This window comes from Achroia grisella, unplaced genomic scaffold (genome assembly GCF_030625045.1).
Source record: "Achroia grisella isolate CSIRO2021 unplaced genomic scaffold, CSIRO_AGI_Agris_v1 utg1086, whole genome shotgun sequence".
NCBI lineage: Eukaryota > Metazoa > Arthropoda > Insecta > Lepidoptera > Pyralidae > Achroia > Achroia grisella.
In genome coordinates, this window is record NW_026712572.1 from 1,512,496 (window position 1) to 1,534,933 (window position 22,438).

The 22,438-nt window shown below is 37.3% G+C and overlaps 1 protein-coding gene across 1 annotated transcript; it reads right to left on the reverse strand.

The window, feature by feature from the left end:
- Positions 1–2,144: 2,144 nt before the first annotated feature.
- LOC131842921 (uncharacterized) lies at positions 2,145–17,660 on the reverse strand. The gene is made up of 16 exons (XM_059191496.1): positions 17,647–17,660; positions 16,615–17,213; positions 15,649–15,788; positions 15,228–15,445; positions 13,839–14,052; positions 13,058–13,314; positions 12,096–12,295; positions 11,579–11,651; positions 10,600–10,738; positions 9,854–10,088; positions 9,042–9,198; positions 7,774–7,944; positions 7,457–7,607; positions 4,779–4,945; positions 3,990–4,181; positions 2,145–3,390 (listed from the first exon to the last, which is right to left on the reverse strand). Exons 1-16 carry the CDS (start codon positions 17,658–17,660, stop codon positions 3,231–3,233), a joined length of 3,087 nt encoding a protein of 1,028 aa, XP_059047479.1. The 3' UTR covers positions 2,145–3,230.
- Between the last annotated feature and the right edge of the window lie 4,778 nt (positions 17,661–22,438).

Below are 22,438 nucleotides of genomic sequence, written 5' to 3' on the forward strand. Positions count from 1 at the left end.
TATTATAATTTTAACAAAACTGCATTTCAATAATTATAGCTACATATCAAATTGGTGAGTATATTATTTAAGTTTTATGAATACAAAATATCAGAACATAATATAAGTTCCATTAATGAAGTAATGCAGGATTTATAAGCTTAACACTTATTGGGATCATCTGGCTTTGTCCATTCTATAATAAATTCTTTAAAACAAATATCGAGGTACATTAACTATGTGTCATCCAAAGATACAATGTGTGATGTTTTTTTTTAATAATTCAACATATTATTAAGTATTTCAATAAAACAATATTCTGGACTTCTCGATATGCGTTTTAATTATGTTATATTTCTTACGCGTAACTTTCATAAAAAGCAAAAAACAAAAACATTGTACCGGTAGCGATATTTATTTCACGCATATACATTCTAAATGATGTAGAAATGCAAAATATTTGACGAAAATGAATGTCACAAATGTGACTAGCTGTCACGATGTCAAGGCTCCTGTGACCCTGTACGGATGCCCCTTAATTTGCAAGCGGATTCTGAAGCACATGGCTAGTTAATGTACCTAGATTACATATATGGAATTATATTGTAATTTATATTGGAAACGTGCAATTCGAGTATAGGTTGTAGGTGACGTGCGGCAGCACTACGCCATAAGTAGATCTACAGAGAGTTAATCTCTTAGCACCTTAGATTTTGTAAATAACCGCTAGTGCAGGTACTTGTAAATACATCCGATCATCATCATCATCAGTTAATCGATGGTTACTACACTAAATTTATTGCTAAAAGTAGAAGGCGATTTCAATTGATCATATTTAATTGCGAATTGTAAAACGGACAGGAATCGACTCCTAGTTAGATAAAATCTATCTAATACTAATATACCTTCAAGATTATTATTCTAATTGGGGTAGTTAGACGCAAAAATATCGACGAGGTGATGAACACAGGACATTTCGTTCAACGTGAATTCAACGTGGCTGAGATCCAGCCTACAGCCGCCAATCGGATATACTGATTTAGTCGAAAAGGGTATATTAGCCGCTAGCACTGTAACATTACTAATAACTAATTAATCCCCCGTCATATTATTCCTTCTTTCTTCTTCTCTATTTCTTCATATAAAACTAAATATATATCAATTATGACAGAGAATCGGCGACCCTATTTTTTGTATTCAATCCAATATAGTCGACGTTCTTGATTAGTGAAATAGCGAGTAAGGGGCGTAGCCAAAAAAAGCCACGCCTTCGATTTTTGTTCTTAAAACGATTAATTTCTAGATATTTTAATTATTTTCATATTATGATAGGGCTGATGACAGCCGATGTTATTGTTTGTTGGCTGTGTCTATTGTTGTTATTGTATTTTTAAATAACAACTTTGTACCCGTTATTTTCGAATAAATTATATAGTGTCAGGGAGAGTTGTAGAATAAAAGTTGTGCGTTACCACAAGCACTTTTATATCCTTAGAACCTTACCAACTTTCCGACTAAACCTGTATTTTGTTTTATATATGTGTCGGCATCACTAAAGAATCATTCAGAAATCAAGATCAATCCAAGTATTGTTTTTGTTGTCAACATATCTGACTACCCCTTTTAGAATTACAGCCGCGAAGTTAGGTGTGTTATTTCCCCTTATTTAATGAGGTAGACTTCGAACAAAGTCATATGCATTGGTACCGCCATCTTATCTATTTCAACCAAGCTCGACCTTGTAAGCTAAAGTCGAAGGGTGAGATATGGCAGTATTGATACAGAGCTATAACTTCCCAATCCTTTAGAATAACGCATGAGATAGCCCATGCTTTGGTTACCATAGGCGTCATGTGATGACGTGAGGTCCGTAGTGCTGTTCATGTATATGGGCGACGGTCGTCGCTTATCATTGAGTTACCACCTTATCATTCAGTTAGGAGCCTTCCATTAATCACGTGCTTCAAAGGGGGCAAAAATCATAAAATATCACAAGCGGGGAGGGGGTGTAGTTATGTATCACGTGTATTTATTTTTCTTTTAAACCGAAAAGCGACGTGTAGTGGGACTTCGACTTTTACTACAATAAAATTTTATAGATTATTGAAACTTTAAACACGCCTATGTTTATGTCAATATTCTATAAATAAGATTCTTAATAGGTACTAAAAACACGCGATTAAGGGTGGGTGGGTTAATTTTAAAACGCACCCCGTATCACCAAGGGGAGACGGGACTAAAATGCTAAAAAAATCACGTGATTAATGTACGGCCCCTTATACAAAAAAAAAAGTTTGATATTACACAAACAAAAATCCACTGTAGACATTTTTATCTCTTTTGGTCCAGTTCAAGTCTCCTCTCTATGGATTTGTTCTGTGTATATTTGCTTTATATATAGATGTCCCTACTACCCATTAATTTTTAAAATCTGCTTAATTTATATTTCGACAGCCAATTTATTCCTTTAACTCCCTTTAGTCCCAATTTTTATTACTTAAAACACTTTTCAAGTTAAAATATAAAAAATAAAATGGAATATAAATTTGTACGTCCGTTAAGTATTGTTAAATAAGTATATAAATCACAAATTATAGAATGTTTCAACGGTCGTAAAGCTGGCGGACTATCAACACTCTGTTTTTATTTAATTTAATATTGCATAAGTCTATTTCCACCAGAGATCAATATTATTATACATTTTGGTGATGTGAAGTTATGTTTATACACGTGGACGTGTAATTTGCTTGGTATAGTCACGGTCAACTAAAATTATATATTTGATTGCACTTGTTAAATGTATGATCATTGATATATAAAAAAATCAAGATGCACAATTAATCATAGCCTACAGAATGACAATGAATGTTTATTTATCTATGTTAATATTTTAATATGGTAACATTTTAGTTTTGGTATATATTTCTTTGTTATTAGTGGTTAAAACATAATCTATTTTTAAAAAATTGTCACCTGAAGTAAGCTAGATTTCTGGCTAGTAACATGGCTTGTATTCCATACGGTTATTATTGACTTTTCTTTAAACATACTAAAAGTAGCCGAAACAGAAAGTTCGTTCTGAAATAAATAACTAATGTAATTGTTTTCTTCATTCGGCGACTGTTAATTTCTGTTTTAAAGGTGACATTTGAAACTGTCACCAAAATTGGTGGCATAAGGGAACAAGATAACAAGTGTGCATTTAATTTTTTTCAATATATAAATGATCGTTATATTGATTCAGTTTACCGCTAGGATCTCGCATATTTGAGGGCCATGTTGAGAGGCTTCTCCTCCTTGAGGGAATCTTTGAGGACGAGGTCCGAGCTGGTGTACGGCGGCGGAGGCACGTCCTGTTCCGAGCCGGCCGGTTCTTCAGATTCGGAGCGGCTTTGCGACTCTGGCAGTGGTCTGTAGACACATTTATATATATTTATTAATTTGTTTCGAAATTTGTATTGAATTAATACAGTATTATGTACTTTCATCGAAGTACAGGCTGTTCAAAATCATCTGCATGGGTATATTTGTCTGTATGTGTATATTTCTGACGCCAAGTATTTCAGTATAAACATGACGGTGAAATTACTGGGTCCGGAGATTTGTTATTTTAATACTTAGCCATAACAATGCATGGAGTACCACTGGCGTCGTTATTTTTTATTTTTTATGTGTAATTTTAATGTCATTCTTCAACTCAAAAAATCTAAAATATGCACGAAAAAGCTATCCACCCATACGATGTAATAAAAGAATATACCAAGCAGAAAGGAATAGTAATGTCACAGAATTCTTTTTTGCCAGAAATCATGTAAAAACCTTAAAATAAATTTTGATCTATACGCTTTAAAACTTATGAACTACTAACAAACAGAGTTCCAGTGAAAGTCAAAGTCAGTTCAGTCAGCTTAACAAGAACAAACAGACAGAGAGACAGACTCTTCAATTTCATTTATTTGCATGGACAGTAAGAAAGCTGTGTCATTGTATGTAAAATGATAAAACCTCACCTGTACCGCCTGGTGTTGACGGGCGACAGCGAGGCGAGGTGTTTGAGCAGCGTGTGTCGTGCGGGGGACTCCACGCTCAGCCGCGACGGAGGCAGGTCCACGCAGAACGGGTTGCGGCTGTCTCCCAGGAACGTGGTCACGTAGTTCTCCATCTTCAGCACCAGCAGCAGCACGTCTTCCAGGTCCGCCTCGCTGGAGACAGAGTTACAGGATAGAAATGGCTTAGATACGTAAAAATCAGTAATAAGAACAAAAGTAAAGTTAGCAACTATGTCATTTGATAAATATCTGGAAAATGGCCGCTGGTAAGAACTTTCATTACGTAAAATGATCGCCTGTCCAAAACAGCAGAAAGCCATACGACCTCGGTTTAGCACACTGCTTTATTCCCGATGGTCGCGGGTTCGATTCTTCGCACGGTACCAACATTTGTATTCATGAGTATGATTATTTGTATCGGTTTGGGTATTTTCTATGTATAATATGTATGTGTATGTGTACATATTTGTAACCATTTAATCCACACTGTTCCACCACTGGGAGGGTGTTAAACAACTTATTACACTTGGGACCATGCATATATTTGCATCCATTCAATTAACATTGAGTCATCGAGAAATCGAATTCGCGACCATGGGAATTAAGGGAGCGTGCTAAATAACTTATTACACTTTGGATCATGAATATATTTGCATTCATTCAATTCACATCGATCCATCGAGAAGTCGAACGTACGACCATGGGAATTAACAGAGCGTGCTGAACAACTTATTACACTTTGGAGCATACCTGGCGGAGTAGAGGAACTGCGCGAAGTGTATGTCGGAGACGCAGCCGTCGCGGTCCTCGCTGTCCGTGTAGAGGTCCGTCTCGCGGTAATACATGTAGAGGAAGTCGTTCAGCTGCTTCGCAATCACCGCGCACCGGTCTTTATCACACATCTTCGCTGGCGGACCCTGAAAAAACTCCACCGATTTATTCGTGCACACCTCAAAACTGTCAAATAATATTATTGCAAAATGGGGCCTAAAATGCATATTACTACATAGTATAAAACAAAGTCGCTGTCGCTGTCTGTCCGTCCCTATGTATGCTTAAATCTTTAAAACTATGCAACGCATTTTGAAAGGTTTTTTTAATAGATAGAGTGATTCAGAGTAGTGTTTAAGATTTAAGAGGAAGGTTTATATGTATAATACTCACGGTTAAATACGGGTATTATACTTAAGGTTTATATATATATACACTCGTGCGAAGCTAGAGCGAGTAGATAGTTTCAAATAAAATACAAATAATTAATCATTGTAAATGTCACCACCACTCCACCATTTCTCTCAGTCGCTCAAAGGTTGACTAGAAGTGCCTCGAAAATGCCTCGTTTGGGATAAGTCACGTATCTATTTTAAAATTAATTGCATCTCTTTATACGTTATTCATTGTACAACAAAGTATTTAGTATATAAGTATATAGTATACAAGATAGATAGCATCTAAGAATACTGTAATGCTGAATAAATGTCTTTATTATTATTAAATACAAACTGAAATAGTATTTGGTATGTTGCATTTGGAATACTACCATTATTAGACTAGATATAGTCATATATTTTATTGATTCTACCACTCATTCGGAACGCATACTCATCACAAGAAGAATAAACGAGAAATCTGCATGTTGCTCTTTTAAATTAATACTGTTCAAGATTACACATATATTTTGTGTTGTGCAAATTTGATAAAAGTATATAAATATAACTACTGAAGTAACATAAATTAAATGTCACATTTCTGAAAATTGTGGACAAGATATTCTTCAAAATTTGAATTTAAAACATGCCAATATAATCAATCAATTTTTATTTCTTTTATTTATAATTCTTTATTGCACCAATATTAAAAGTAGATGCATAAAAAGAAAATAATATATAACAATACATTAAAGAAAGAAGAAGGTACAGAAGGCGGTCTAATCGCTAATGCAATCTCTTCCAGACAACCTTAGGAGAGAGAGTATAAATAAAAATAAAGTAGGTGGCACGTGAGTGGAAATAAGGTAACAAAATATAAAATAAATATACACTTATGTGAATAAATTAAACATATAATACAACCATCATGCAAAACATAGATACACAGTGCTATAATACATGCAGGAATAATATACGGATATGTTCTTAGTCTATGATCTTGTTCACAATGTATGCTATATTAATACTCTATGATGTACCGACTTTATGACGAATTTTTTTATTTATTATTCCTGAATATGTTACAAAAGCCAGAGAAGACAAAACGTTGCAGGAATACATCTAGCGTGAATACGTAACATGTCACACGAGACAAAAACCAACACCTTCATAACACCATGACTAGCATTCTAACATTTTGATGGATGATACGGGGGCGTCCATAAATTACGTGAGGTGTTTTTTTTAATTTTCTGTAATGGTGAGATGTTGTGAGATTTTATTCAAGCCCCTCCCCCATCCCCCAAACTCACGTGAATTTTTCAAAATTTGTGTTTGTAACAAGAAAAAAAATGCTTCGTGCTTTTTTTTATTATGACGAGTTAAGACTAGTAATCAATATTGCTGAGAGTTATAAGTGTAATAAGCATGTACAATCTGAATTAAATGGAAATAATATAATGTTTTTTTTGTTCCAATTAGACAAAAATAGCGTGATATTTGCCGAGATTCTCCAACGTAAGATTAGATGAGTTTTGATTCGACCTCCTCCCCTCCTTAAACATCTCACGTAATTTATGAACGCCCCTTAATGGAATGGGAAATGTTTGAGCTAACGATATGCGCCAGTGAAGAATGATAGAACGAGTGAGAGAATTCAGGTTAGTTAGTCCAACGTAGCAAGTTTACTAGGTATTAATGACCAGACGGGATCACATAGAGTTTGACCTTATATGGCACATCACTACTTCCTTAAGCGTCACTTATACATTACTATGCGCGTGTAGCCAAGCATCACATTTGGATACAGTGTGCGTGCAGCCAAGCGTTAAGTGTGGATGCAGTGCCCCTGCAGCCAAGCGTCATGTGTGGATGCAGTGCCCGTGCAGCCAAGCGTCAAGTGTGGATGCAGTGCGCGTGCAGCCAAGCGTCATGTGTGGATGCAGTGCCCGTGCAGCCAAGCGTCAAGTGTGGATGCAGTGCGCGTGCAGCCAAGCGTCATGTGTGGATGCAGTGCCCGTGCAGCCAAGCGTCAAGTGTGGATGCAGTGCGCGTGCAGCCAAGCGTCATGTGTGGATGCAGTGCCCGTGCAGCCAAGCGTCAAGTGTGGATGCAGTGCGCGTGCAGCCAAGCGTCAAGTGTGGATGCAGTGCGCGTGCAGCCAAGCGTCAAGTGTGGATGCAGTGCGCGTGCAGCCAAGCGTCAAGTGTGGATGCAGTGCGCGTGCAGCCAAGCGTCAAGTGTGGATGCAGTGCGCGTGCAGCCAAGCGTCACCTGTACATTGTAGGGCATCCGGAGCGAGCTGCAGGCGCGGCGCAGGAAGCGCAGCACGAGCGCGGCGTGCTGCACGGCCAGCTCGTTGGCCGGACACGACACGCGCTTCAGCACGTGCGTCAGGAACAGGCCGAACGCGCGACGACCCTCGCCCGTGCTGCACAACACAATAATACATGATTCCATATATTATTTGACGAATTTAACAGTACAGTACGAGTATCGTATACTGTATTCGTCCATAACATCAATTTTAGAACGTTACAGAGCAACTGTAATTTTGTAATCGTGTTCCAAGGATTTGTGTAGGGTGAGAGACATACGTGAGCCGCAGTCCGTCCCGCAGCTGCCGTTTGATGAGCAGCTTGGCGTGGCGCTGGTCACCAGCGGCGGTGGTGGTGGTGGTGGTGGTGGCGGCGGCACGTGGCGACGGTTCCTGCAGGTTGACGGCGGGCGCCGTCGACGTCACCAGCACCGCCTCGTACCGCTGTAGCCTGCACACGACAACGCTCACTCACTGATCCGCTCCGATCGAAATACTGTGTACAAGGTCTGTGTTACCCAATTCTGCTATAGTCAAGCTTCTAGCTTTGTAAGACGTGTTCTGCTTTGATAGATAGATAGATTGATAAGTTTATCATCACAAAGCTAGAGATAATAATAATAATATCCCAGGACAATTCACACAACACCATCTAGTCCCAAGCTAAGCAGAGCTTGTGTTATGGGACAACTGATATAAATACATGAATACATTTTTTTTTGTAAATAAATACATATTATACATAGAAAACACCCAGACCGATACAAACAATCATACTCATGAATACAAATGTTTGTACCGTGCGAGGAATCGAACCCACGACCATCGGATAGTAAAGCGGTGTGCTAAACCACTAGACCACCGAGGCTGTCAGATGGCTGATGGCTGAGAGATAAATTTGCAGCGCTGATATTATGTTGGCTCCTGTACTTATACTACTAATACGTATCATACAAAAATATGTATTAAAATTTGAGCTCTTTAATATATCAAAGAAAGAAAGAAAGAAAGAAATACAAATGATGAAATCAATCATACATGATACACTAGCTGACCCGCGCAACTTCGTCTGCATCGCACTTACTTGATATTATACTTCGCCCAATTTACACCACGTGTTACAAATTACAAGCTGTGCTCGCACCTATGTTATTCTGATCTATAAGCTATATTACTGTAAAATTTCATCAAAATCCGTTCAGTAGTTTTTGTGCGAAAAAGTAACAAACATCCATCCATTCTCACAAACTTTCGCATTCACAATATTAATAAGATTATCCGGCTCGAAGGCCCACAAGAATGTGTGGTTATTCCACAAATTCTTTGAGATGTCATAATACATATAATAAAACATTGATAATTTATCGCGCGCGGTGTCTTTGAGCATCGTTAGCGGACTCGGAATCGTGCATGTCAAAATGTTGGGTTGCAATGTATGTACGTTTAATGATAAAACGTATGTACATATGTATGTATAATATTATCTGTTAATATATAAAACACACCTAAACAAAGTTCAAAACTATAAAATATAAGCAATCGTGTCACCTCTGCGGCGTGTCTGTGAGGCTGGTGGCGACGGTGGCGTGTTGGAAGTGCGGCAACACGTGCGCGTGCACCAGCAGGTTGTAGTTGTGCTGCACCACCTGGTACGGCACGTTGTTGTTCAGCGACGTCGAGCACACCGGCACGCCGGTCACAGGATCTGCGCCGTGCATGCACATGTCTCCTCTATACTCCGTTTTTTTTCGGACTACTCTAATGTTGTAGGCAGATGGCCTTTACAGTTTCACCGGACGATAGGGGGCGAGTACAGATGGCACTCCAAACCAAAGGAAGGACTTACGAGGAGCTGAAGGCCAACTCCCGCCTGACGGATACGATGATATACTTCGTATATATGTATGTCCTGGGCCATGTTTTCAAAAACATCATATATGTAATGTATTCAAAATCTTTTACAAATAAAATTACTATTATTATTTATAAGTACTATTTCGATTGGAGGGTGAAATTTGACAGAGTAATTAATTTTATTCTTTCGTTTCAATGGCAACTAAATGTATTTTTCCTAGAATGTTGCGACGACTTTTGCGCATGCTGTTGCATTTTTTAGATCTTAATTTGTGCAGGATGTTGGGCACAAAGGACAGGACAATAGATGGACCATATACTAGGATGGCGCCCCGCAGTCGCAAGCCTCCTTTGAATACCCAATTTTATGAAGTTGTACCTGCAGCGGCCCATCTGGTTCATTAATTACAGGATACAAAGAAAAGATGCACTTTACTTTCCTTGTATCACCAGTAAATTTCCGTCGATGTAAGCTTATAAAACCGTGGAAGGTTGCGTGTACTGACCTAGGTACTGCGAATACTTCTGCCAGGAGTTCTGGCTGGGGAATATCCGCACGAAGCCTCCACGACGCGAGTACTGCGCCCGCACCGCACGCACCAGACGCGCTTCTTCGCCGGTCAGAGCGGGGCCTCCTCCTCCAGTACCTGTACTACCAGTACCAGTACCGCCAGTACCGCCAGTACCAGCCGGTTGCTTGCCGCGCACGCACATGTTCTCCGCGGAGTGTACGCGCCGGCACTGTGCGTTAACATACCTAATTAATCAAAGTCCTTCGAGCCGGATAAAATATTAAATTAGAACCTGTCGGCATTATATTATTTAACTATATATGTATATATATATTACCAGGTTGAATATTCTAAACTGTATGACTCCATGAAATGATAAGAAGTACGTTATATAAAAAAAAACATAATGTTTTTTTTTGAATAGATTCAAAAGAGCAACGCACAAGTTTCTTGCTTATTCTTCTTGTGATGAATCTGCATTCCGAATGAGTGGTAGAATCAAAAATATGACTATTCAAAAGTGCTTCTATAGAGTTTACTTGAATAAAGATTATTTCTATTTCTACATCTATCCTACTAGTTCTTCTTTTGGTAACATGTACATACATGTTACCAATATTTTTATATTTATGTATCCATCCCTATATTTGCATCACTCCTATGTATACATATATACCATTGATGCCCTTCGGAGTCAGTCTTGATAATTCAGTGAATTGTAATAGTAAAAGTTGTCTCACGGCGCCGATTCTCATCTTGAGGGAGTTGAGCGGCGCGAGGTGGTGGTTGTGTGTGAGCGCGGGCAGCCCCACCAGCGTGAGGGTGTCGGCCACCAGCGCGGACTTCACGCGCGCGTCCAGCGGACTCTCGCACGCCAGGCTGCAAACATCCGCCATTTACATATAAATTTTTTTATTAAGCAGTTTTACGGCTCCGAAAATTCTCTTTCGGCCAAATTTAGATATCAATAAACAAACATTTATTCGGTAAACATTCACACAAACATGACAATAAGAGAGTTCATACACAGCGAACGAAGAGAAGGGCATTGATAGTAATCTGGACTAATGGAGTAACTAACATTCATTTCTTTTTTTTTATTATTTCTATTTTTCCCGGATATAAATTTCCAGGGTTTTTACATTACTTATTAATGAACCCATTACTGGCAATGTACCAGGTCAACGTCAGTGCGGTTCCCCTTGGATCGTGATAAATTCATGGTAGATCGGCCATGATGGCATAACTGAGCTGATCTAATATACATCTTATTATTCTCCGCAGGCGCGTTATATATGTAGTGCTCAGCCCTATCCAGTGCTGGAGAGCAGAACTTACATGCGCCGAGGAATGAACCCGCAATTTCACAATTTCAATATAGTAGTTGGACAGTTTTAATATTACTATTTTTAACTATATATTAAATCTGTAAAACACTATGTTCTGGTAGCAACTGTGATTTGTGTTAAGACTTCTGAGGTACATTCGTTTGCACTGTGTACATACATTTTAGTTATAGTTACTTAGTTACAAAGAATGTTGTATTTTATTATTAAACTAAATCTAAGTTAAAATCATTTGTTTTCTTTACGCTGGTCGCGACTACAGCAATTGGCGGGTGTTCCATCCATTATTAAAAATACAATTTGTCAAACTGTATGTAGAATATAACGCTGCTCAATTGTCAAACTATACCCGTCCCACTGTTGGGCTTCTTACCTTGGAGACAAATTAATTTCAAGTAGCCAAGGCTTCAGCATATCATCAATAAGGATGTCATAGCCGAATAATTCTGAAAAAAAGAAAAATTAACAAGAAAATTACATTACGGCCGCCCCTTTTTGTTGAAAACTTACTGTATCGTTGTTGGTTTGTCTATAAATTAATTTTTTTAAACTATCCATATACATGCAATAATCGATAAAGTGAGTGCATCTGTTCATAAATAGATACATAGATAAAACCTTTATTGGCAACATTAACAAGTTACAAAGCAGATTAGTTGCCATAGCTGTTGCTAATATAATTAATTTTTTTATACTACGATGATGGCAAATAATAAATAACATAAATTGTATCATGAGGACAAATACAGGCTATCTCTTATCTCAAAACAAGCAGACAAAACCGGTGGTCACGACTAGTGCAGATTGTTGAAAACAAATAAGATAAATTGTATCATGAGGACAAAAAGCTATCTCTTATCTGAGACAAAATAAACATAAGAACAGCTCACCGAAACAGTTGAAGAAATTGGGCACGAACACCCTGGCGGCAGCCGTTATGGTCTGCGCCGAGGACAGTATAGACTTGACGACCAGGTCCTCAATGGCGGCCATCAGCGCGGTGGTGTTCCGGCCCTGCTTGCGGAGGTGGCGCAGTAAAGCTGACAGCGTCCACTTGTGGCCGATATTACCCGCGTTTGGGTCATCACATCTAATGGTTTAAGGAAATTATTATTAATTTTTACATATAAGTAACAATAATACAGAAAAAATGCTAAATATATTGATCTAATCTATAGAACTAAAAATGGGTAGGGCAGGTAGGAACAGTGAAAACTCTCCCAATTATTATCTCATCTACAGATGTCATTCCAACACTAGTCAAAAAGCTGTAAGACTAAAGACTAGCTGCCCCGCAAACGTTATTTATATATATATACTTTTTTAAACTAGGGGTTGATGGTAGAAGGGTGAAAATTTCGGGTGTATGTATTTTAATGTCACATTAGAAAAACTTACTGTGTGTAATAATTGTTGTGTTTGTAATCAAACCCAAAAGAATTATGTTAAAAAACTAGTGTCCTAAAAATCCGAGGCCATCAAAATATAATAATAATTCGTGATACATATTAAGTATTGACGGCCTCGGTGGTCTGGGGTCTAGCACACCGCTTCACTTCGAATGGTTGCAGGTTCGATTCCTCGCACAGTACAAACATGTGTATTCATGAATATGATTGTTTGTATCGGTCTAGATATTTTCTATGTAGATTACGTATGTATACACATAACACAAGCTCTGCTTACCGTGGGGCTAGATGGCTGTGTTAATTGTCTAGGGTTCTTTTTTTTATTTCATTTATTTGTATCAGTTGTTTAATACCCCCAAACACGCTGTTTAGCTAGGGGCTGTGTTACTTCTCTTATTTTATTATTATTTATACATGACAAAATATTAACCGTATCGACTCACTTGATATAATCTGTGTGGTATTTATTGATGCTGTAGTTACACAGATGCATGCACGGGTTCCACAAATTCTTGTTGGTCTTATCGTATTTGACTGTGGCGAATCGGACCAGACCCTCTTCGTAGAGATATATGAGTAGGGGGTCTATAGATGTGACGCACACGTACAGCCGAAGGTCACACTTATGGCCCCCTATTAGGAGGGGCTTGTCAATATACTTCGCTACCACTACATTCTCGCCTTTGGGTATTTGCTCGGGCTGAAAATAAAAAAAAAATACCTTTAATGTGCGGACCTTAATCTTAAAGATGGGAAGAGGGCTGTATTGTTTATGGATGATAATGGAATGGTGCACCCGCCTGCGCTAACGGTTTACGCTGGCGGGGCACCAGTGGAGGATGACAAGATGAGGTCAGGTCAGTTAGCTCATTGTGGTAAATTCATAAGCGGTTAAAATGTCCTACATGAATAAATTATTTTTGAGTTTTGAGAGAGAGAAAAAGAGAGGATGGGTGAGAAAAGAAGAGGAAGACAGAGAAGAGAATAATTATAACGTAAAGATATATGGTGCACCCGCCTGCGCTAACGGTTTACGCTGGCGGGGCACCAGTGGAGGATGACAAGATGAGGTCAGATCAGTTAGCTCATCGTGGTAAATTCATAAGCGGCTAAAATGTTCTACATGAATAAATTATTTTTGAGAGAGAGAAAAAGAGAGGATGGGTGAGAAAAGAAGAGGAAGACAGAGAAGAGAATAATTATAACGTAAAGATATTTGCTCACCGTATTGACAATATAGATCCCCCTGCCCCTGCTAGAAGCAGCCGGCTTCACTATCCACGGGCCCTTCGTCCTGTAGTGGGTGGAACACAGCTCCTTGTACTCGGCGGGCATCAGAAACGTCGTCGGTATGAAATCGAAGTGCTTCAACCCTCGGAAGTACTGCATCTTCTCAATGTTCTTGAACAGTTTGTCTTTGCGAGTTAGCTCGTATGATCTGCAGAATTATGTTGGTTAGGATAGAATAGAACAGAACAGAATATCCTTTATTGAAAATAAACTTAATTTAAGCTCTTTTGAATTAATCTACCGCTCCAACGCTGTCTCATCACAAAAAGAACGAATAATAAACGTGCGTGGTCCTCTTTTACTTTCCTACCTCTGTTACTCTACATTATTGAGTCGAAATGTGTGAATAAAAACTACCACTAATTTATAAGCGTTAAAGTATTAAATAATAAGAGTAAATCAGTCGTAGTGATTAGAGCAGACGAGTCCCTACAAGCAGGACTTTTTTTTTTTTTCTGGATGATAATGGAATGGTGCACCCGCCTGCGCTAACGGTCTACGCTGGCGGGGCACCAGTGGAGGATGATAAGATGAGCATAGCCCATCGTGATAAATTCACCAGGAAGCAGATGAGTCGACCTGACATGGTACATTGCTAGCAATGGGGTCAACAGTCCACATTACTAACAATCCCCTTTCCCCCTTACAAGCAGGACTCATTCACGACTATAATGGTTGAGCCAACCATCACGCCGCCACACACACACACGGACATTTTAGTTAGCATGACTTACTAAAGGTTAACTAGTTTTGCCTGCGGTATGATGTGATAAGAAGTAATCGAGTGTGTTGTATATTTTTGACGGCCTAGATCTAGCTGTTTACGCATCGCTTAGCTGCCGGTGGTCACGGCTTCGATTCCTCTCCTCATGAGTGAGATTATTCGTATTGGTTTGTGGTTGTGTACATACAAAAATAAAGTAGTATTTAGTCATTTATATTTGTTAATAAATAAAACCCATAATATAAGCTGTTTCTTGGGCCTTGATTTCGCTGTTTGGATTATTATTAAATATTATATGTATATTTTATGATTCTACAATAAAAAATACATACAACTCTAAACTTTCACCCTTCTACCAAACCCATATTTTTTAATAGCGATATTAATATATATAAAACAACACTTGCTGGGTCGGTTAGTAATTAAAATCTTACTAATATTACAAAAGTGTGTGTATGGACGGATGTTTGTTAATCTTTCACGCAAAAAATACTAAACGAATTTTAATGAAACTTTACAATAATATAGCTTATATTGGATACATCTGAATAACGCATAGGCTATAAATTTCAGGTGAAACCGCGGGCACAGCTACTTACCTAGGAAAATGATTCACCCTCTGGTATGGGGAGAGCGACCTCAAGACGTCAGGCTTTGGATGCAGACCAGCCCATAGAAGGTTAAAGTCTTTGGCATCAGGGATCGCCTCCTGGAGACCATGAGCCTGCAGCAGCCTGTGTAGGAGCTTAGTTTCCGTATTCACGAGCTTGTACGTGATCTTCAGTACACGGGCCGGCATGTGGTTGCTGTCCAGGACCTGCGGTGTTTTAGATAGATAGATAGAATATGATTGTTAGAAATGTAAGGAAATTGTAATTCCTATTATTTATACTAGACTAGCTGTTCCCGCGACTTCGCGTGGAACAGTAATCTTGGGTAAATAAAAACATATTTACGTAGAAAATACCACATGTGTTAAGTCCGCCAAATATACTTGCATTACTAATATATAAAACTTACCTTAATACTATCGACTTCCTTCACAAGCATATGTTCAGAGTCGTCGCTGTCAAACTGCGACGACGGCACGCGATGCATCTGGGGATTCTTTCTTTTACTCTTACATTTATTCTTTTTAGCTTTCTTATCTTCTTTTGTGTCTGAAAAGGAATTGTACTCGCATATTATCTCTATCGGTACCTCAATATATTATTTGTGTTGATACTAACTAATATTATAAATACGAAAGTGTGTTTGTTTCGCAACGTCAAGAAATTTGGGATATACGTAGCAATACTGATGTAGACTTCTCTCTTTATTTCAGTCATCAAGCAGCTTGCTTTGAAAGATGTGTTACGATCGACGGAAATAAATTGAACGTAAGATAAGAAAATTACAGTTGTAATTTTTATACCTTCGTAAGTTTCAAAAATTACAGGCATGACACCTTAGTCCGCAGGAGTGCCTTGAAATAATAGGTACCACTCGTATTATATAACTATGCGGTGCTGTTCATGTATATTAGCAACGGTTTCCACTTACCATTGTGTGGACCGTCAATTATTTGTTATTCCATTCCTTTAATAAAGTGTACATACTAGCTGTTGCTTAATGAATTTATATTATTTTGTTTAATTCCGCTACCAGGACATGTGGAGACACACTTAGTTGATTCATAGTTTGGTTGCTAGTTATATTAAAACGTATATATAACGTCTATATAACTATTCATTGTGTGATGATGCCTCGTTTAAAAGCGCAATATGTTCAATAATGGTCGGAATTTGATCACTGATAGAGAAGGTTGCAAAGCTTCCAGTAGCGATGGTCAGATTTCCGCACTGAATATTTGTAGTCTCACAAATGCTAAGATAGTGGAATTAAATAAAAGAATATAAATCCAGTAAGTAATGAAATGGACTTTAGCTAAATAACATCTAATTAAATAAAATATATATTAGTTGTAGTCATGTTTCAGAACTTTACCTTTGGTAAGAGGAGGGGGCTCCTCGGGTGGTTTTATATTGGCTGTCGTATTTTCTATATTGAGGTGTTTCTTTAAAGTGATCTTGTTGAGATCATTGAGTACATCTTCAATATCTCTCTTATGTTCAACCGGCTCATGGCCTTGCTCCTCAACAGATATTGTCTCTGGTATATCTGTTTCACTAACATGTCGGACGACATAAGCCTGTCCTGAGAACTTATTACTAGTACCAAATGTTTCCATAACATCATGCATTATTGTTTTTGGTCTTACACTAAAGGAATGGGGCTCAGCTACCAGTCTTTTCGCCATATTCTTGGCTTTGTTTAATAATATCGTTGTACCAGTATTATTGCCTATGGTTTTCGTAGTGGATTCCATGGATGGAGATCTGGACGCTAGGACACATGATCTGAAGACGAGAACAGCTCCCTTCGAGCCGATCGGCCCTCCAGATATCCAGTCGGAGAGGGACCCTTCATTTTCTTTTTCATTGCTTGTGTCCTCTTCATTTTTTCTCATGCTGTCCCTGTCTGCCGGGTCAATAGTTTGAAGGCCTGATGTAGACGGATTTGAAGTTTCTGTTGATACATGTGGACTGAAAATGAAATCACAATTTTAGTAGAAATTCTTAAAAGTTCGATTCAAAAGCAAGTAATCGTTTAAATTGAAACTGGACTAATGTGATCTAAAACTTATTGAAATTTTTCTGCAGGCTAATGGAAGATGTCAACAATAAAAAATATATAATGAAAAGGTCTATAAACATTTTTTAGGCATTTTCAAGCAACAGAAAACGGCATGCAATCATTCCTACCATAGACGGGCAAACATAAAATACAATTAAATAATTAACATGTAATTAATTTGGAACAATTATTTCAAAACATCTTTCTAGAGAATTAGTTGCAAAAATATATAATAATATAAAAACGAATCTATATTTCTGTAGTCATGTACAAGCCAATTTGATTAAAATAAGAGCAGAGTTTCTGGTCATATCTTTTTAGCTCAAAAGCACTCCAACTGACCGTAGATTTGACATATCATAAGAGTCTGTAATAGACCTACGTGAATAAAGATATTTTGATTTTATATATTATATTTAATAGTCAATTAATACATATATTTTTTCAAACCTCTGTTCAGTAAACAAACATTTGTAAACGTAAACGGATATCCGTTTCTATTGATTTGTCTTTTACTATTATACCTACATTCAGTAGGTATGTAGGTACGTATGTTAAGAAAAAAGAAAACTTAATGCGGTATTTTTTCTTTTCTATAGTAAAAACATGATACTGAATTGAACTATCAATTAATAAAAAAAAAGTATTAATCTTATATATAAAATTCTCGTGTCACAGTTTTCGTTCCCATACTCCTCCGAAACGGCTTGACCGATTCTCATGAAATTTTGTGAGCGTATTGAGTAGGTCTGAGAATCGGCCAACATCTATTTTTCATCCCCCTAAATGTTAGGGGTAGTCCAACCCTAATTTTTTTTTAATTAAGGCAAAACAACGTTTGCCTGGACAGCTAGTTGATTTATAATTATTCAGAATTATACAGAAAAGAGATATGGATGTACAAAAGGCGGTCTTATCGCAAGAAGTAAGCATACCTAACAATGTCTATTAACCGTTCGACTTACTTTCAAACTAGATGAGGTTGCGTGAATTGTACAACATAATTTATTTATTTTTATAATGCAAACAGAATTGAAAATTAAATTATTAAACTACGACGAACTAAAGTAGTTTGTAAACAAATCAATATAACGAGTGACCTTGCAGTAGTGCATTCAATATTACCACACGCTGGTCAACATATGGTGCCCAACCACAGGCAATATGGTAACGCTGCGTTTGCCATGTAAGGAATATGGCGATCGCAGCGTTACCATATGTTCTTCTATACACCACTTTATATTGTACTATATCATTACAGTTATTATATTATATTTATTTAATAATATTAGGACAATTCACACAACGCCATCTAGACCCCAGTTAAATAAGCAAAAGCTTGTGATATGGGTACTAGATAGAGGTATAACTGATACAAATACATAAATATATTTTTTGTCGTAAATACATACATATAAAATACCCAGACCGTTACCATCATAAGCATGAATACAAATGTTTGTGGCGTGCGCGGAATCGAACCCGTAAGCATCGGAAGACGGTGTGTTAAACCTCTAAGCCACCGACGCCGATCATATATATTTATTCTTTTAATTCGGATATCTATCTATATTAATATAGTTAACAACTTATAAACTTTAAAAATGTATATTTTTATCCGTTTTTTCTCAGCCTAGCTTCAGACTAGATGGTAAATTGTCCTGAGTCATTATTTTTCTAGAAATTCTAAATTGAAGCCAGTAAAAACCAAACCTGACAAACCTGACCTATTGTGACTTGTTAGGTCACTCGCCAAATATTTGTCAACACTTAAAAAAATCACTTTGTCAACACTTAAAAAATTCACAGTAGAATAAAATAGAATAGAAAATTCTTTATTCAAATAAACTTAGATTTAAGCACTTTTGAATAGTTATAATAGTCTTTATTAAATATACCACTCATTCGGAAATCTATTTCATCAGAAGAAGAATGATAAAGAATCTTAAGTGTTGCACTTTTAAAAAACTCTAACTTTACATTCTTATGTCAAAACTAAGTAGTAATGCATTAGAGTCAAAACACTAAATACACAACCAACTTGAGTAACTTACAGTAAATAGACTATAACTATCACAAAATATAATCCTTCACGCTTCATTTGCCAGCCGGGTGCTCCTAGACATCGGTGTCACGGCCTCTTTCATAATCTACATGCGTTTATTAACCATACAAACACCATGCCATATTGTTTGTTTAGTTTTAGTGCTTTAACTATACAAAGTAAAACGGAACATGTATGATGCGACAGTGTGCGTTCGTCTGTCACAACGAATTTGTTTTTTCTGTCAATCGGATTGTCTTTATGAGACCGTTTTCACCTCTTATAGAATAGAATAGAATAGAATAGAAAATTATTTATTCAAATAAACTTAATTTAAGCACTTTTGAATAGTCAACATTTTTTTTTAAATCTACCGCTTATTCGGAAAGCTGTCTCATCACAAGAAGAATAAGCAAGAAACTTGTGTGTTGCTCTTTTAAACAATCCTTGTAAAATCACATTTTACAAGTCGTACGTGTGAATACAAACTACCAACCAGCACTAATTTATTTATTATAGGCTCAAATATAAAAACACAAGAAGAATAAATCAGTCGTAGTGATAAGAGCAGACCAGTCCCTACAAGCAGCACTCGTTCACGAGTATACTAAATAATACTAGTAATAATAATAATAATAATAATGCTAATACTAGTTGTGCATGCGACTTCGTCCGCGTGGAATAGTGACATACAAATAAGGCATGTCTGATATCGTTCTGGCTTCAAAAATAACGAATTTCCATACGAACTTTCATTCTCTATTTAATTTTACTACCTTAAGGGTAAAAATTTTACAAACTTACAGGATAAAAATTTACTAGCTTTAAAAATGACGATACTTCCATAGAACCTTTCATCTCCTTACAACCCTTATTTCGCATTAAAAATTAGCCTATGTCATTTCTCAGGGTCTGGAGTTTAGTCTGTCTACCAAACTATTATGTACTAAATTTCAATAAAATCCGTCCAGTAGTTTTGGCGTGATAGCACGACAGACAGACAGACCTACTTTCGCATTTATAATATTGGTGAGGATTAATAATAGGCCAGGACAATTTACACAGCGCCATCTCGTCCAAAGCTAAACAGATTTTGTGTTATGGGTACTAGACAGCAGATACAAATACTAAGAAATATATCATCATCTGCTTCTTCCTTATCCCATTTATTTGGGGTCGGCGTAATATGTTTTTCGCTTCCATTCATCCCTGTTCGCAGTCATCGCGTTATTTACTTCCTTTCTTACCATATCATCTTTCACACAGTCCATCCATCTCTTTTTTGGCCTTCCTCTGCCCTTATAACCATCCACATTCATTTGTAACATCTTTCTTAAAATATTATCCTCTAAGAAATATATATTTTTGTAAATTTTTAATATACATATTTGATGTTCTTTATGTGTATTATATATAATATAATAATAATATAATAATAATAATCTCATTGTCCTGAGTCATTACAATTCACACAGCACTTAAAAAAATCACTTTGTCAACACTTAATCTAACCTTTATTCAAGTTAAGCTAAGCACTTTTGAATAGTTATAATAGCTAAAACTTGTGTTATGGGTACTAGACAACTGATACATATATACATAGATACCATTTTTTTGTTTAGTTTTAGTGCTTTAACTATGTAAATACATACATATTGTACATAGAAAATACCCAGACCGATACAAACAATCATACTCATGAATACAAATGTTTTGCCTTTTGTGCGATTTTTTTTTAAATCTAACCCGCGACCATCGGTCGTAAAGCGTAGTGCTAGACCGCTAGACCACCGAGGTCGTCAGAAATATATATATAATACACATAAAGAACATAAAAATGGGGATCGAAATTACGGTCTGAGCCGAGGTTCAAACCCCTAGCGGTGCATTCAGACTAAAGTTGTATCTATCAGGCGAGAGTTGGCCTTCAGCCGCTCCATAAGTCCTCCCTTTGGTTTGGAGTGCCATCTGCACTCGCCCCCTATCGTCCGGTGAAGCTGTAAAGCCAACAGCATTAGAGTAGTCCGAAAAAAAGTTTATAATATCAGTAAGATTAAGATTTACAGACAGCCATCACTTATTTTATTGTTACATCATGTCATTTTGGGATTGTACTGATCAATATATCATTATTTATTCAGTGTCGTAATCGTACTTGGCATTGAAAGGTATACTTAGAAATAGTGTATGTACGTAAAAACTGGCAGCGAGTAATTTGTACCTACCTTGGAAGTTATTATGAGTGTTTGTATCGGTTTTTGGAAAGTATATACTCTATCCTGAAGAGATAAAAACCATCGCTTCTAAGAATATCCTTCAGGCTATTGTCAAGTGCTGACAATAGCTCATACCGCTCAATAAACGTCGCTCCTAAGAATATCCCTCAGGCTATTGTCAGGTGCTGACAATAGCTCATACCGCTCAATAAACATCGCTCCTAAGAATATCCTTCAGGCTATTGTCAAGTGCTGACAATAGCTCATACCGCTCAATAAACATCACTCCTAAGAATATCCTTCAGGCTATTGTCAAGTGCTGACAATAGCTCATACCGCTCAATAAACATCACTCCTAAGAATATCCTTCAGGCTATTGTCAAGTGCTGACAATAGCTCAGATCCCTCAATAAACATCGCTCCTAAGAATATCCTTCAGGCTATTGTCAAGTGCTGACAATAGCTCAGATCCCTCAATAAACATCGCTCCTAAGAATATCCTTCAGGCTATTGTCAAGTGCTGACAATAGCTCAGATCCCTCAATAAACATCGCTCCTAAGAATATCCTTCAGGCTATTGTCAAGTGCTGACAATAGCTCAGATCCCTCAATAAACATCACTCCTAAGAATATCCTTCAGGCTATTGTCAAGTGCTGACAATAGCTCAGACCCCTCAATAAAAAGAAATGGATTGATAGATGGATGGATGGATGTTTGTTACTCTTTCACGGAAAAACTACTAAACGGATTTTGTTAAAACTTTACAGTAATAGAGAATATACATCAGAATAAATAAATGTTTGTAGGGGGAATGGGATTATTAGTAATGGCGTCTAGTGTCCAATGGTAGCAATGTACCATATTAGGTCGTCC

Bases quoted from the DNA above. Each gene is read 5' to 3' on its own strand.
- LOC131842921 (XM_059191496.1), bottom strand. The intron at 14,053-15,227 runs GTAAGTAGCTGT...ATAATTCTGCAG, and splicing joins AGGGTGAATCATTTTCCTAG to ATCATACGAGCTAACTCGCA. The intron at 12,296-13,057 runs GTGAGTCGATAC...TTAAACCATTAG, and splicing joins TACCACACAGATTATATCAA to ATGTGATGACCCAAACGCGG.